At 32.5% G+C, this 12,896-nt stretch overlaps 1 protein-coding gene across 1 annotated transcript in view; it reads left to right on the top strand.

Annotated features, from left to right (window-relative positions):
* ksh (transmembrane protein 167A-like protein ksh) overlaps positions 1-9,095 on the top strand; it is a 59,729-nt gene extending 50,634 nt beyond the window's left edge. Inside the window, exon 4 of the mRNA XM_090403910.1 lies at positions 8,883-9,095. Within this exon, the coding sequence (XP_090260036.1) occupies positions 8,883-8,953 (71 nt within the window). The 3' untranslated portion in view covers positions 8,954-9,095. The remainder of the gene's footprint in view (positions 1-8,882) is intronic.
* Positions 9,096-12,896: the final 3,801 nt, after the last annotated feature.

The raw sequence follows: 12,896 nt of genomic DNA, 5'->3' as shown, positions 1-12,896 counted from the left end.
AACATGACATCCAAATGCTTTATAATATAATACTGTATTGTGGAAATTTTATTGTTCAGTCAGGTGTTTTTTGTATTTAGAAAGAAGCATTCTAGGAGATATCAAATTTATCACTAGATGGTGTAGACCCACCCACATTATGCAATATTCACTAGGGGGAGATAAAATTCTCTCTATTCTTGCTATGAGAGGTTTCCAAGTAGTTCCATCCTTTTAATTCAATGTAGTCTTATAGTCAACTGCAGGGATGACTGGAGAGCAATCCTAGGCAGAGGAGGCCAACTCAAGGCTGTTAACCCAGATGGGGCTAACCACCTAGGTATCAGTCATTTTTGCATAGTTTCAATTGGTTTTTTGGTTGTTCATCTATATGAGATTGGTGAAAAAGGAAAACTGATAGCCTTTGGCTATATGATGATATAAAAGAGCTGAAGCCTTTTCTCTCTCTCTCATGCTATCTACTGTCTTTTTTTTCTCCTAATACTATCAGGCTCTCTTGCACCCCTATACTAACTACTCTAGGCCTATGATGAGCAACCCTTTACTTTTTCACCGCAATAAAGGTCGAAACTGATCTGGGCAGTGACCCTTCCCTTGATGCAGTGTTTCTCAAAGTGTGGTAAGCGTACCCCCCACCAGGGGTACGCCAAAGGTCTTCAGGAGGTATGTGGCAACTTTCGGCTATGCATCATTAATGCACGGAATCATTATTAAGAAAAAAATAATTATTTTAAACATATATATTTCTCAATAAATTATGTATAATTTAGGAATTCTCCTACTCAAATTGCGAATTACTATCGCCACGACGTTCATGTCCTGGCGATAGTAACTTGCTCCCTGCGGTAAACAACACGCCCTCCCCAACAGCATCACTGTACTGAAGACGCAAGAAAAACGAGCAGTTTTATTGTATCACTGAATAAGGTGCAGAGACATTTGCAGTCTGTAATATATTTCTCAACAAATAGTGCAATTAGAGACAACTGGATAAAAACGGCACTAACTAATGAATGGCATCTCCCCTCCAACAGAAACTGCTGTATAGACTCAAGCAAAACCATATGTTGCTGGTGCAACATATGGTTTTGCTTGACACCACTCCCGTTATGAACGTGTTAAAACTAAGAAATATATAGTGAATATATTTCAGATATTATGGAATTCGGTTGAAGAGAATTAGCATTTCAACTCAACTGTTGGCTTGCCTTTGTCTTTGGTTCATGCGATCTTTTTTTAATACCGCACCAATGTTATGCACTTCTTCATAGCTGCTCAATCTCTACTGGCCTACCACTGCTGTCTGTTTCGCGCTCTGCTTTTACTTCTCATTAGTCATTTGTGAAGGATTGTTCATTACGTATTTCGAGTCTTGTAAATTACTGATATTTTTGCTTGAAATAATGGGAAAGAAGATGAAGCTATTTGGTTAGATGACTGACGATGCACACAAGGAAACTGTTCTCGATACGAAAAGTAGCGATAGTGAATAGGAGCTTCTTGGTAAGTCGCACCATTTTCAGTTTTTTTCTGAAAACTTTAGTTTCCAAAAATCCCCGCATATATCTCGCACCATGATTTTTTACTTTAATTTTGGGAAAAAAGTGCAAGTTATATTTGAGTAAATATAGTGTTTTTTTAGCTTTCAAATTTTTAAGTATGGATCATTGATTAAAGACTGGATTTATAAAATGCACAAAAGAAAGCAATATAGCAAATACAAGTAGATGTAAGCAACAAGAAAACGTTGATATTGTATCTGGATCAAATGAAATTGATAAGGGCGTGTCATCTGACTCCTCTAGAGAACCAACTAGGAAGAAGATGAAACGTCTTCGTAAGTATGATATGAATTACTTGAAATATGGATTTTCATGGATGGGAAATGATGAGGAACGTATTTTGTATTCCAAGTTTTGTTCTATTAAAAATAAATAATTTTTTTGTTTACATGAACATATAAATTCAAATAAAATAGACATTTACAATGAAATATACTTTATTTATTATTATTATTATTATTTGTCACCTCCAGGGAGTCCAAAGACTCATCGAGATCCACTCTACAACTCTGTTTCCACCACTCACAATCCACCCACCGCCAACCACCACCACTAGTATTTCAACTCATACAGATAATCGTAAACATCCATGCCCGCAGCCGTTTGGCTGGGGAGCGGATATGCTCACCACTCGGTCAGCCAGGATGGCTGGATATTTATTATTATTATTTTGATAAGGGGGTACTTGGTAATAATGAAAATTTAAGAAGGGATACATAAATATCTGAAGTTTGAGAAACACTGCCTTAATCAATAGCATTATATACATGTCTGCAAGGAGATGTGCTTTGCATTATGGGATACTAAGGCAAGTGAGGAGAAGTTAGAGGACCTTGCCACGAGTTGCTCCAGTCCTGAAAGATACTTCAAGCGCAAACTTTGTTTGCTTACACTTGGAAAATGAATTAAACCAAGTTATAATTTCTTGGTATCTTTAATTTATATAACCAAGTGAAAAACTTTCAACAACGTTTAGTAATATTCGACAACAATTAAATAGGTTATCATGTAGTTGAAAATTTCTGTAATTGGTTTGTGTTAAATTTGGTGCTGACTCCAAAAGTTGAAATTCATATATTTAAGAAAGGATTATTTTTCACTTTTTAGTGCATTTTGTCCCATCTCTTTTTTTCAAGTAGGTATGGCAATTGAGTTTTTAAATATTAATGGCGAGATGGTGCCTCACACTATTGTCCCCATCACAGGAGACAGAGCCTGACTGTTTCAGTCCCTCTCCTATCTTATGTATGACACTCAGCTAATAGCTAAGGATGTGCATGAGCTAATTGTGAGGCACATGGTGGACAACTGGGAGCACTTCTCCATCATGTTCTCTTCTAAATTTGCTGCAGTAAAGCATGGTAATATTATTTTTCTATTTGATTCTATGAACCATATGTTAAAAAACTGCAGATGTTTTTTTTATGTTCTTTTATGTGGATGGTGGCTGATCTTCGTATCTATCCATAGTAAGACAACTTGCAAGAAGAAGAAGGAACTCTATATACACCAAGAACTGAGAGATTAGGGAGTTATTCCTTAGTGGAGCAGATAAAGGTAGCTAGTTTCAGATGGAGCTTGGAAGCACTGCACAGGTTGTATTTCATTAAGATTGTTGGTATTATTTCAGATTTGCCTCAGATGTAGAGAATAATAATAGCATTACTAAAATCCTTCTAAAGAGAAGGTTATAGATTAGGGAAAGGAGTGATTTTGTTTTTGATTCTGTGTGAACTGTAACCATTAGATAGATATGGTGTATATGATTGCATTTTGCTTCAAGAGAAAGCCTCAGTGAAGAAAAGGTTATAGGCTCCGTTGGTTAGTGTTCTAATTATACCATATTGCTGAGAGGTGGGGGGGAGAGACAGTGATGGGAAAAATTTGTGAAAGTTTTTATCTGCCTGTGTGAGTAGGTTTCCTGTATATTTTAAAGGACAGGTAGGCATGTTTACCAAGATGCCCTTAGGTAGGCATGTTACTAAGGTGTCTAGAAGACTAGACTATTATTAGTTTCCTTTTCCATTGTAAATTGGATTCTAAGGTGAAGACCATTGAGGCGATAGTGGAAAGAGTATATTGTGTCTGGGCCATGAGGCCAAATAGAGAATACATCATCAGCATATCTTGACCAGATTAGAAGGTTTGAGAGAGGCAGAGTCAAGAGCCTATTTTTCAAAATCTATGAAAAAGTTTGCAAGAGAATGACAGGGAAGAACCCATAGAGGTTCCTTCTATCTGTTTGTATTTTTGTTCTTCCAAGAGAAATATCCAGAATTTATTACTAAGGAAAAGAGATCTATGATATGAGAAAACTTTTTTATAGATAATAAGGTGTTATTTAAGGGATTTTTGGTAAACAGTAAGGTGATGTCAAAGCTGACTAAGATATCTGTATTATTAACAATTTGATTTTCATTAGAAGTTTTAAAGAGGTTTTTTATATTATTTTATTATTAATTTTTTTATGTAAGTTGTAGTATGACCAGTAAGGGGAAATAAGAGAATTAGCTCACTGTTTAGATAATTTATAACTGGAAGAAATCAGTAGCATTTGAGATTTCAGGAGGCCAGGAAGAAACTTTTTTTAGTAGACCTTTTAATTTTTTGGTCGGAGATTTAGTGGGATCATCGGTAGTTGATCTCTGAGAATGATATCCATTTTTTCTATTGCATTCACTGGCTTAAGGATTTAAGGATAACTGTGGCACTACCCTTATAGCCCAGGTGATGACTAGGTTATCATCTTTGCATAGCTTCTTGAGGGCACTGAGTTGGCAGGAAAATAGATTCTTTTGGGAGGTGAAGATCTATTGAACTGAATCACACTGAACATTTAGCACCAATACTTGTTTCAGGGCAACAACAAAATTGTGGCCAAGATTTGGTGTTTAAGGCAGCTTTGTTAAGCCTTTTGAAGAGGTCGAACTTTGAGGCACAGGTTTAGAATCCCAAAGGCCATTGCATTTTTTGATGTGTTTATTTTTTCCTGAGTTTCTCTCAGCACTTAGCCTTAAGACACAGACAGAACTGTTTGCTATAGTACTGGTATAAGTATACTGTTGGAGTAGCATCTCACTCCTTTCCATGAACATGTATTATATACCCTATATCAGGGCTTCCCAAACTTTTATGGATTGAGACCCACTTTCAAAAATGGTAATTTTTTGCAACCCACTTGCTTGTAATGCATGTTTTATAAGGGGGGGGGGGGGTTTGAATAAAAAAAATTGCTTTACTACTTTTACATTTTTTATTGAATACACTTAATTAATATATAAATTTATTAATCAATACATATTGAGGTATATGTGAAGAATAATTGTTTTCTATTTTTGCTGATGATGTCTTTGACTTCCACATTGATATGTGTTATTTTCAGATGCAAGGTGTTTGATAATTGTTTATTTTGAAATTTGCTTTTAATTCATCATTGCTATCAATTTGTGTTTTGAACTGACAGCCAAAACTGTATCAATTTTTTATGATCAAAATTCATTTTCAATGAAGCGAGCTGAGAGAAACTAGACAAAAATAGTAATTCTCATGTGATCTTTAACTGAATCGACTTTAAATTGTTCATCCTACGATTCTCGATGAGTAAAACTCTCGTAATGAACATGTAAACTACTCTCATATTTTAATATTTAATGCTACCAACCCAAAATCAGCTCGTGACCCACACGTTGGGAATTTCTGCCCTATATTATCATCCACATGTTGTCCCATGGTAGGTAGGGATCCCTGGTGCAGGGACCCCTTTAGAATTCATACTAAAAGAGTATGAATACTTCATCCTCAAGTTTACAAATCTTTATGAATGCTGATTTTGGGGACTCTACTAAAACATCAACAGTGCCTTGGTTCTCCTACAAAAGGCTAGCCAGTTTTGCTTTGGACATGAATGCTGACTATTCATGCTTCCTTGAGGAAAAATGCCAGATACTACATTGTGGCATTTCACCATCATCCATGAAAACAAGGCAAGAGACGGACTTGCCTACAGAGCAGTCTTCCTTGTAGATTACCATACCCCACTGCAACAAGTCCCTCTTAATCTTAATAGTTCATTATAGGTCATCATGATGACCTATAATGAACTCTAATGCTGCTCATAATAAACTATATAATGAACTCTAATGCCACTTGCATCCTTCTGTCTCTCTCTTAACATTTATTCTTTCACATAGAAATTTCACATGGGTGCTCATCTTTATTTGATTCCTAGCCTCATTGACATTAATTGGATAAAGGTTGCAGATACTATAACTAGGTCAGCCCATCCCTTACCAAACCGCTGTTTCTCTGTGTTCCTTATGGGAACTACTACAGGCAGTTAATAAAGCACAAATCAGACACCTAATGGAAAGCAGCTAGGCACAAAGAAACCAGAAACAAACTATACCAGAGTATGTATGAAATTAAACTTTATCGTATTAAACCATATAGGGGACTACAGAGAAGAAATTGATCTTACTGCCCGACTCTGCAAGGTTTGTCATATCATACTTTCCTTCCCGTTAACATGTTAATACCTCACCTATGTGTAAACACTGCAACATAAGTTTTAAATGTCATTCAAATGTATTGAAATTGATGTATGCAAGATCTTTAGTTAAATTTTATACATTCTGTTTTTCTATTATCTACGATTTCCTCATAGAATTTTTAATGTGTCATATATATTACACCACATTTTGCCTTCCTGAGTATATGTTAAGTTCAGTGGCATGGCACTGCCAAGTAACCTTATTCTTTGATAGAACACTTAATCTTATCTGCATAGTCTGCTGTAGTTGGTAGTATTCCCAGGTTTGGCTATTTTTCAAGATTTAAAAAAAAAAAAAAGTTTTCAGGAGGTAAACCTATCTAACTCCACATGAGACTGTCTTTATTTGAAAAGACCTTATAAAGTTTCTTTGCATTCTGGATTAGATTCAGACCTGTGTAATATATTATACTTTTAAAATTGATTCTATCTGATATATAACCTTACCCATGAACATGTTGTTTATTTTTTTAACGGTATATATTAGAACACCGAAACTAAGTAAATAATTAATTTATGAACTTATTGCTGATATTTCTAATATATACCGTTAAAAAAAATAACATGTTCGACGAACACATAAGTCTGTCCACACGCTTAACCATGAACATTGTGTATTATGGGCTCAACGTATCTCATCCTTTATATTAATTTCTCTTAATCTTACTAAACACCTTCTCATTTCACTTTTTAATGAGTCTTTTGTTTAAACATGATTTTAAACTTTTACATTATATAAGTTATGTAACCTGTCCTGAATAATCCTGTCAGCAAAAGAAATTTGTCTTTATGTTAGCATGGATTTATTTTTTTTTATTTTCTCAACTTCAGGATGTTTTTGTTATTTGTTAATTAAAAACAGATACATGCACTAATAAAATTAATGAAAACCAAAGGGATTTGTCATGATCTTCTCGAGAAAATGACTATTTTGCATATATTGCAACCAGTTAAGTGATCATAAAACATAGACTTCACCACTGTTGATCAATAGGTAGGTAGTCTTGCTAAATACTTTCTTTTATGGTACCTGCCTTGGGACAAACTATGGAAAACGTTTGTGGAACTCAAGTAGTTATTCTTGATGTCTCTGTGATATTTGATTTTGTTTGACATAAAGACCTATTAATTAAGCTCAATTATCAGCTTCCTTTTAAGTAGGGCAGTGTATATGGTGGTGATGATAGACTCAGCATGATAGATCTTTATCCTCCATATTCTTTGAGCTGTTCCTTTACTTTTCTGTGTCAAAGACTTCCTCCAGTTGACTGCAAATCTGGTATGCAGTTTTAGTGATAATAGTGCATTGTTCTCCATTTTTTTGTTGGACAATCCTTGCACTACAGAAATGAGTAAAACTTCTATTCTTTGGATACTTTCAGTGTTTCTCGATATAAATATATTATTAGTATCACCAAGAAAGTAGCCAAGAAACTGTTCATTATAATAATAATAATAAAATTTTAATATATAAGATTGTTTGTAAAAACTGCACAGTTTTTTTGATAATCATAATTATGTAGAATCTGTTTTAGGTGGCACTTTGTCAGTGCATTTTGAAAGTACTAATGAGTCAGCTGGTATCTACCAGCTCTTAGTTCTTTCTACTATTGCCAGCAGTTTTATGCTGCAAGATATCATATTGATTGCATTAGTCACATAACATGATAACTTATAACTTCACAAAAATTTTGTCATGTCCAAAATCAGTTCCACTCCACAAAAGGAATTTGCTTTGGGGTTCAGAATTGCTCTGCTACTACTATTGTGCACATCATTTATTGGTCTGAATAAATACATCAGTTCTTGGACACTCATTATCAGTATTTAATATTACAATAAAATATTCTATAAATAAACAAATTAAAAACAGTGGATTTTTTGAATAAATAGTCATGAAATATGCATTCAACTCAAAAGAGAATCTACATTTAGGAAAAGTTGCACCGTGGTGATGATTATTTATTTTTATTTTAAAATTTAAAATTTTGTTAAATTTACTTTAATGTTAAATTGAAAATTTTATTTTAAATAAAACTGTGATGTAGACAGGAGTCTCTGATTAGGGACCTTCTTTCATTGGTGCTTAAGGAAATTATTGCATATGTGGATATCCTAATCATCCCCCCCCCCATCATGTCACCATTTAAGAGAGATAATGTGTGGCTGCCTCAGAACTATGCTTTAGCACTTATCTTAATTATACAAGAAGTCTGAAAAACATTTCCTGAATGCTTATGCAGTTAGGGATCCCTGGCAGCTTCATTGCTACTACAGCACCTACTGAGAAACCCATATCTTATCACATGACTGTTCCATGCAGAGTTAGTTCATGCAATTCTGAGATAGATGTCACAACTCTAGTGTCCTGTGTGTACAAAATATCTCAAAAACAGGAACCTCTGGTTCATTTAGTACATTATATTCTAATACATATTAAAAAAAAGTTTAATATGTATTTTGATCTATAATTTTTTTTAATAAAAATTTTGATCTATACCTTTAGTGATTTAAATGTTTTTTAACATGTTCTTTCTGTTTAATTCACTCTAAATTCTCTATGAGAATTTATAGTGCATTAAAATTGTAACTGTCACCATCACCTGGTAAAAGGGTTTATAAAAGTTTTATTCAGATTTACAAATAATTCAAATTGAATTTTATTTATTTTACATTAATTCAGTTCTTTCTTTATCATCACTCAGTCATTCAAAATAATGATTAAGTAAAAATGCCTGGATATCTATTTTTTTTAATTTTTTTTTTTTCAGGTGAAAGAAAAAGTCCATATGTTGCTGCTGCTTGTGTAGCTATGGCACTAAGTATCCTGTTTTGGTCATAAAATAAGAAAAAATTATAACTTAAATGTAATTGCTACTTCTTTTTTTTTCCCTTCCTCCTATCTCAGTGTTCATTTTATATTTTGTGTGCAAAGCACAAGTTTGTTCAAATTGTGCCTAATAAACTAGTAATATAAAAAATCAGTAAGCTTTTTATTTATAACTCATTTTGCTGTGATTAGAACAATGTTTACTTTCAGTATATGCTTGAAACATTTAGTGAAATAATTTCTGATGTGCATTGTGCCTCTTATTATTTCTCATAGTTCAAAACCATTTTATACAATGCTGAACTTAAAAATATTATTTCACTTTTGTGTTTTAAGGCTTAGGTGCTGGTTTAAGCTCATAATTGGATTTAATAGAATGAAAACAATGCAAAGAAATAATTAAATATAAATTTCACTATTTCCATTATTTCATCTCTGTCACAGAGACATTTCCTGGGCCAAGTATAAAAATTTTAATAACACATACAAACAAAAAATAAGTGGAAGCAAGTCCATACCCAATAGAGGGTATGTCTCTATCCTTGGCTGTTAAGTTGTAGGTTAGAATTAATGTTTCCCAAATTTTGGAAAAATTAACATAACCATATTTATTTAGATTTGGTTATTTTTTTAAATATGAGGGGGTACCCCAAACTAGAATTGTTTTAAAAAAAAGAAATTAAAGTTTATAATGATATCTTAGGGGCATTTATAATGCCTTTGAATAATCATTTATCTGGAGAACTAGTAAAAAGAAAGAAAACCACATGGCTATCACTCAACAGACTAAAAGACACACTTACTGATCCTAATCTTGATATCTCTGTGAAGATAAAAGTGTTTAATAGTGACATTCTTCCATCACTCATAACATGGAACACAAGAAAAGAAGAAGAAGAGACTCAGGATAGCTCTCAGATCCGTAAGTTAATATTGGTTTGAACGCTGTCTTGTATACAGCTAATTTAGTGTTTTAACTAATTTCTCTCTTATTCCATATAAATGTATTCAGTTAACTCCTACCATACGAGCTTTGTTGATTCTGTTGTCTATTTCCATGTTAAATTTACCGTCTTCATTAAAAATTGTGCCTAAGTAGCTGAGTATATAGTCCAAAAATATCGAATGGAAACTTCCAGAAATAAACAAGAATATGAATCATCCCTTCGTTCAGTGTATCCAGAGCCGGCACTAGGGTCTTCATCGCCCGCATGCAATTTCTATCTAAGCGCCCCTGTAACGATCCGGGAGTGTGTGGTTCTTTTATGATAATAAAAATTTAAATTATTTCAAATTTCTTAAATAAATTTTGACAGAACAGCCACACGTTGGTTCGCTGAATGTAATGAACTGGGGGTGTTGACTAAGCAGGATAATCATTAAAAACCCGAATATTCAAAAAATTCTCAAAAGTTAAAGCAAATTTTGATAAAGCCACTTCACTTTAATCGTTGAATATATGCAGGGATTATATAGCCTTCTCACCGACCCGAATCATTAACAAAATTAAAATTAATTTTAATTAAAGTTAAAATTTATTTGAATTAAAATTTAAAAAATTCTTGCATTTTACAAATTACTAAATTCTTAGTAACTTGTAAAAATTTTTTAATAATTTTTATAAATGGAACTATCTTTTAGGAAAATAAAAGAAACTCAAGATAGATGAGAAAATAAAAAAATTCAGAAATAATTAGAACATTTAATATAAGTATTCAAAAAATAACATCTTTACGGAATAACAGAATATAAATTAAATTACATAAATATACTTGAAATTTTTTTTTTAAATTTTAAGATTTTTGATTTCATATTCACAAAATTAGAAATAATGGTCTTAACGTTTAATTCCGCACATATACCATTTTCAATAGCTATTAATGCCAAACTAACAAACCTTTTTTGTAACATATTTGTTCTTAAGTAGGTTTTAATCAATTTCAACTTGGAAAAGGAACGTTCACTGCTCGCTACATTAACAGTTGAATTTAATAGTATTCTTAAAATAATTGAAAAGTTAGGGAAAGATCAATTATTGGACACAATAAAATTAAGAATATCGAAAGAGTTTTGAATATTTAAATTATCTTTGCGAAAAATATCTCGGAAAGCAAATAACTCGTCATATAGTTCCATTGCATTTACGTCTTTATTCTCGCAGTCCTTCAAGAGAATCTTTAAATTGTCACAATTTTTTTGTAAATCTTCGTTATTAATTTGTAGTAATCTATACAAGAAATTGAAATTATCATAATATGTTTTTAGTTGTTCAAAACGTTCTATTAACGAACACATTGTAATGTCTATAAGTGTATAAAACACATTCACTACAATTATCTTCTGGCGATTGTGGCATTTCGTCATGATGCTCGTAGTCCAATTGTCGTGTCTACTTTTATCATCGAACTTCCATACCAGTTTTAAATTCTTGTTCTCCATCCACCTCTTCACTCAGTTCTTTTGCCTTTTTTAGAACTTCTTTAAAATTTGTATCTGATCGATATTCTTTTAAGAATATTTTTAAGTTTTCGATAGATTCTAAAGCAAATGTAATGTTCATATTTTTGTCTTGAAGTATTTTACTCACAGGGTTTATTCTGTTAAGTAAATCATGCCAAGTTATAAGAGTGCAAATAAATTTGTAGTCCTTTATTTTAGCACATAATGTTTGTGCTTCTTGCTGAGTTTCTTTATTAAAATTTTCATTATTTAAAATTTCAAAAAGTGCATCGTAAATTTCTCCTAACTGATATCATAGAGGGCGGATTGCATTAATTTTACTTTCCCATCGCATTTCTGATGGCTGTTTCAATGTTAATTTTTTACGAACTTTAAAAGGATTGCCCAACGTTTGTAAGAGAATGAAAATACATTTTATATTTCTTGAATAATTGCAAAGAAACCAATTGTATCTGCATTCACTTTGGCTGCATCGTTAATGATTAAATTTAGAGTATGAGCACATGGCACATAAAAAGTTCGAGGATTTTTGTTCAAAAGCAAATTTTGGAGCCCATATTTTTTCCCTTTCATATTTGCCCCATTTTCATACCCTTGACCTCGCATGTCTTCGATGGGAATGTTCCATTTTTCCAGTTGTTCAATTATTGTTGCACATAAACCATATCCGTTCAAATCTGATATATCTACAAAACCTAAAACGTTTTCCATGATCTTGACAATTCCATTATAACAGGAAACAAAATGAATAATAATGGTCTTTTGTTCTGTTTTACTTGCATCAGGTGTGCAGTCTAAAATTATGGAATATTTAGATTTTCGAATTTATAATAAAATTATATCCCTGATTGCGTTACTTAAAGTTTACAATATTTCATTTTGACTGTCTTTACTCAAATAGTGTACCCTATTGTATTCGTTGTAGGTCCCTTTCAACATGATTTTCCATAACGTGATCAAACATAGCAAACAGTTCGACTAATTTTAAAAAATTGCCGTTACTCCTTCCATATAATTTATCAGATGATCCACAAAATGCTAAATTTAGACTACCAAGGAATTTAATAATTTCAATCAAGCATTCTAAAACACTCGATCATTGTTTCTTTTCCATTTCATACATGCTTTGAGGCTGGAAATCAATAGTAGTTTTGTTTTTTAATTTTTATCAAGTTCCTTCCATTTTAAGAAATTTTTCATGTGAGTTAAACTAGTCTCATGTCTATGTAAAGTTGTACTTACATTTCTCCAGTCGTTATAACTTTCTACAAGACTCAGTAAGTGATTCAGTTGATGCGACAAGTTTGCAACAAAAGCAAAAAACAGAATTTAAAGTTTCAGAATAAATGAGCCATGTTCTTGGCACGAGCTCCCGTTTTCCATTTTTCTATTATAATACGTGTCGCCAAATATACGACCATATGTATCTCTGGATATATTATATTTTTATTTTGAACAGGCCCCATTTCAATTAAACCAACTCATAATTTTTCAT

Source organism: Typopeltis vanoorti, chromosome 14 (genome assembly GCF_054136105.1).
Source record: "Typopeltis vanoorti isolate ZY-2024b chromosome 14, IOZ_Tvanoo_1.0, whole genome shotgun sequence".
Lineage (NCBI taxonomy): Eukaryota > Metazoa > Arthropoda > Arachnida > Uropygi > Thelyphonidae > Typopeltis > Typopeltis vanoorti.
Note: the sequence above shows the minus strand (reverse complement) of the source record. Positions and strands in the feature narration are given on the sequence as shown.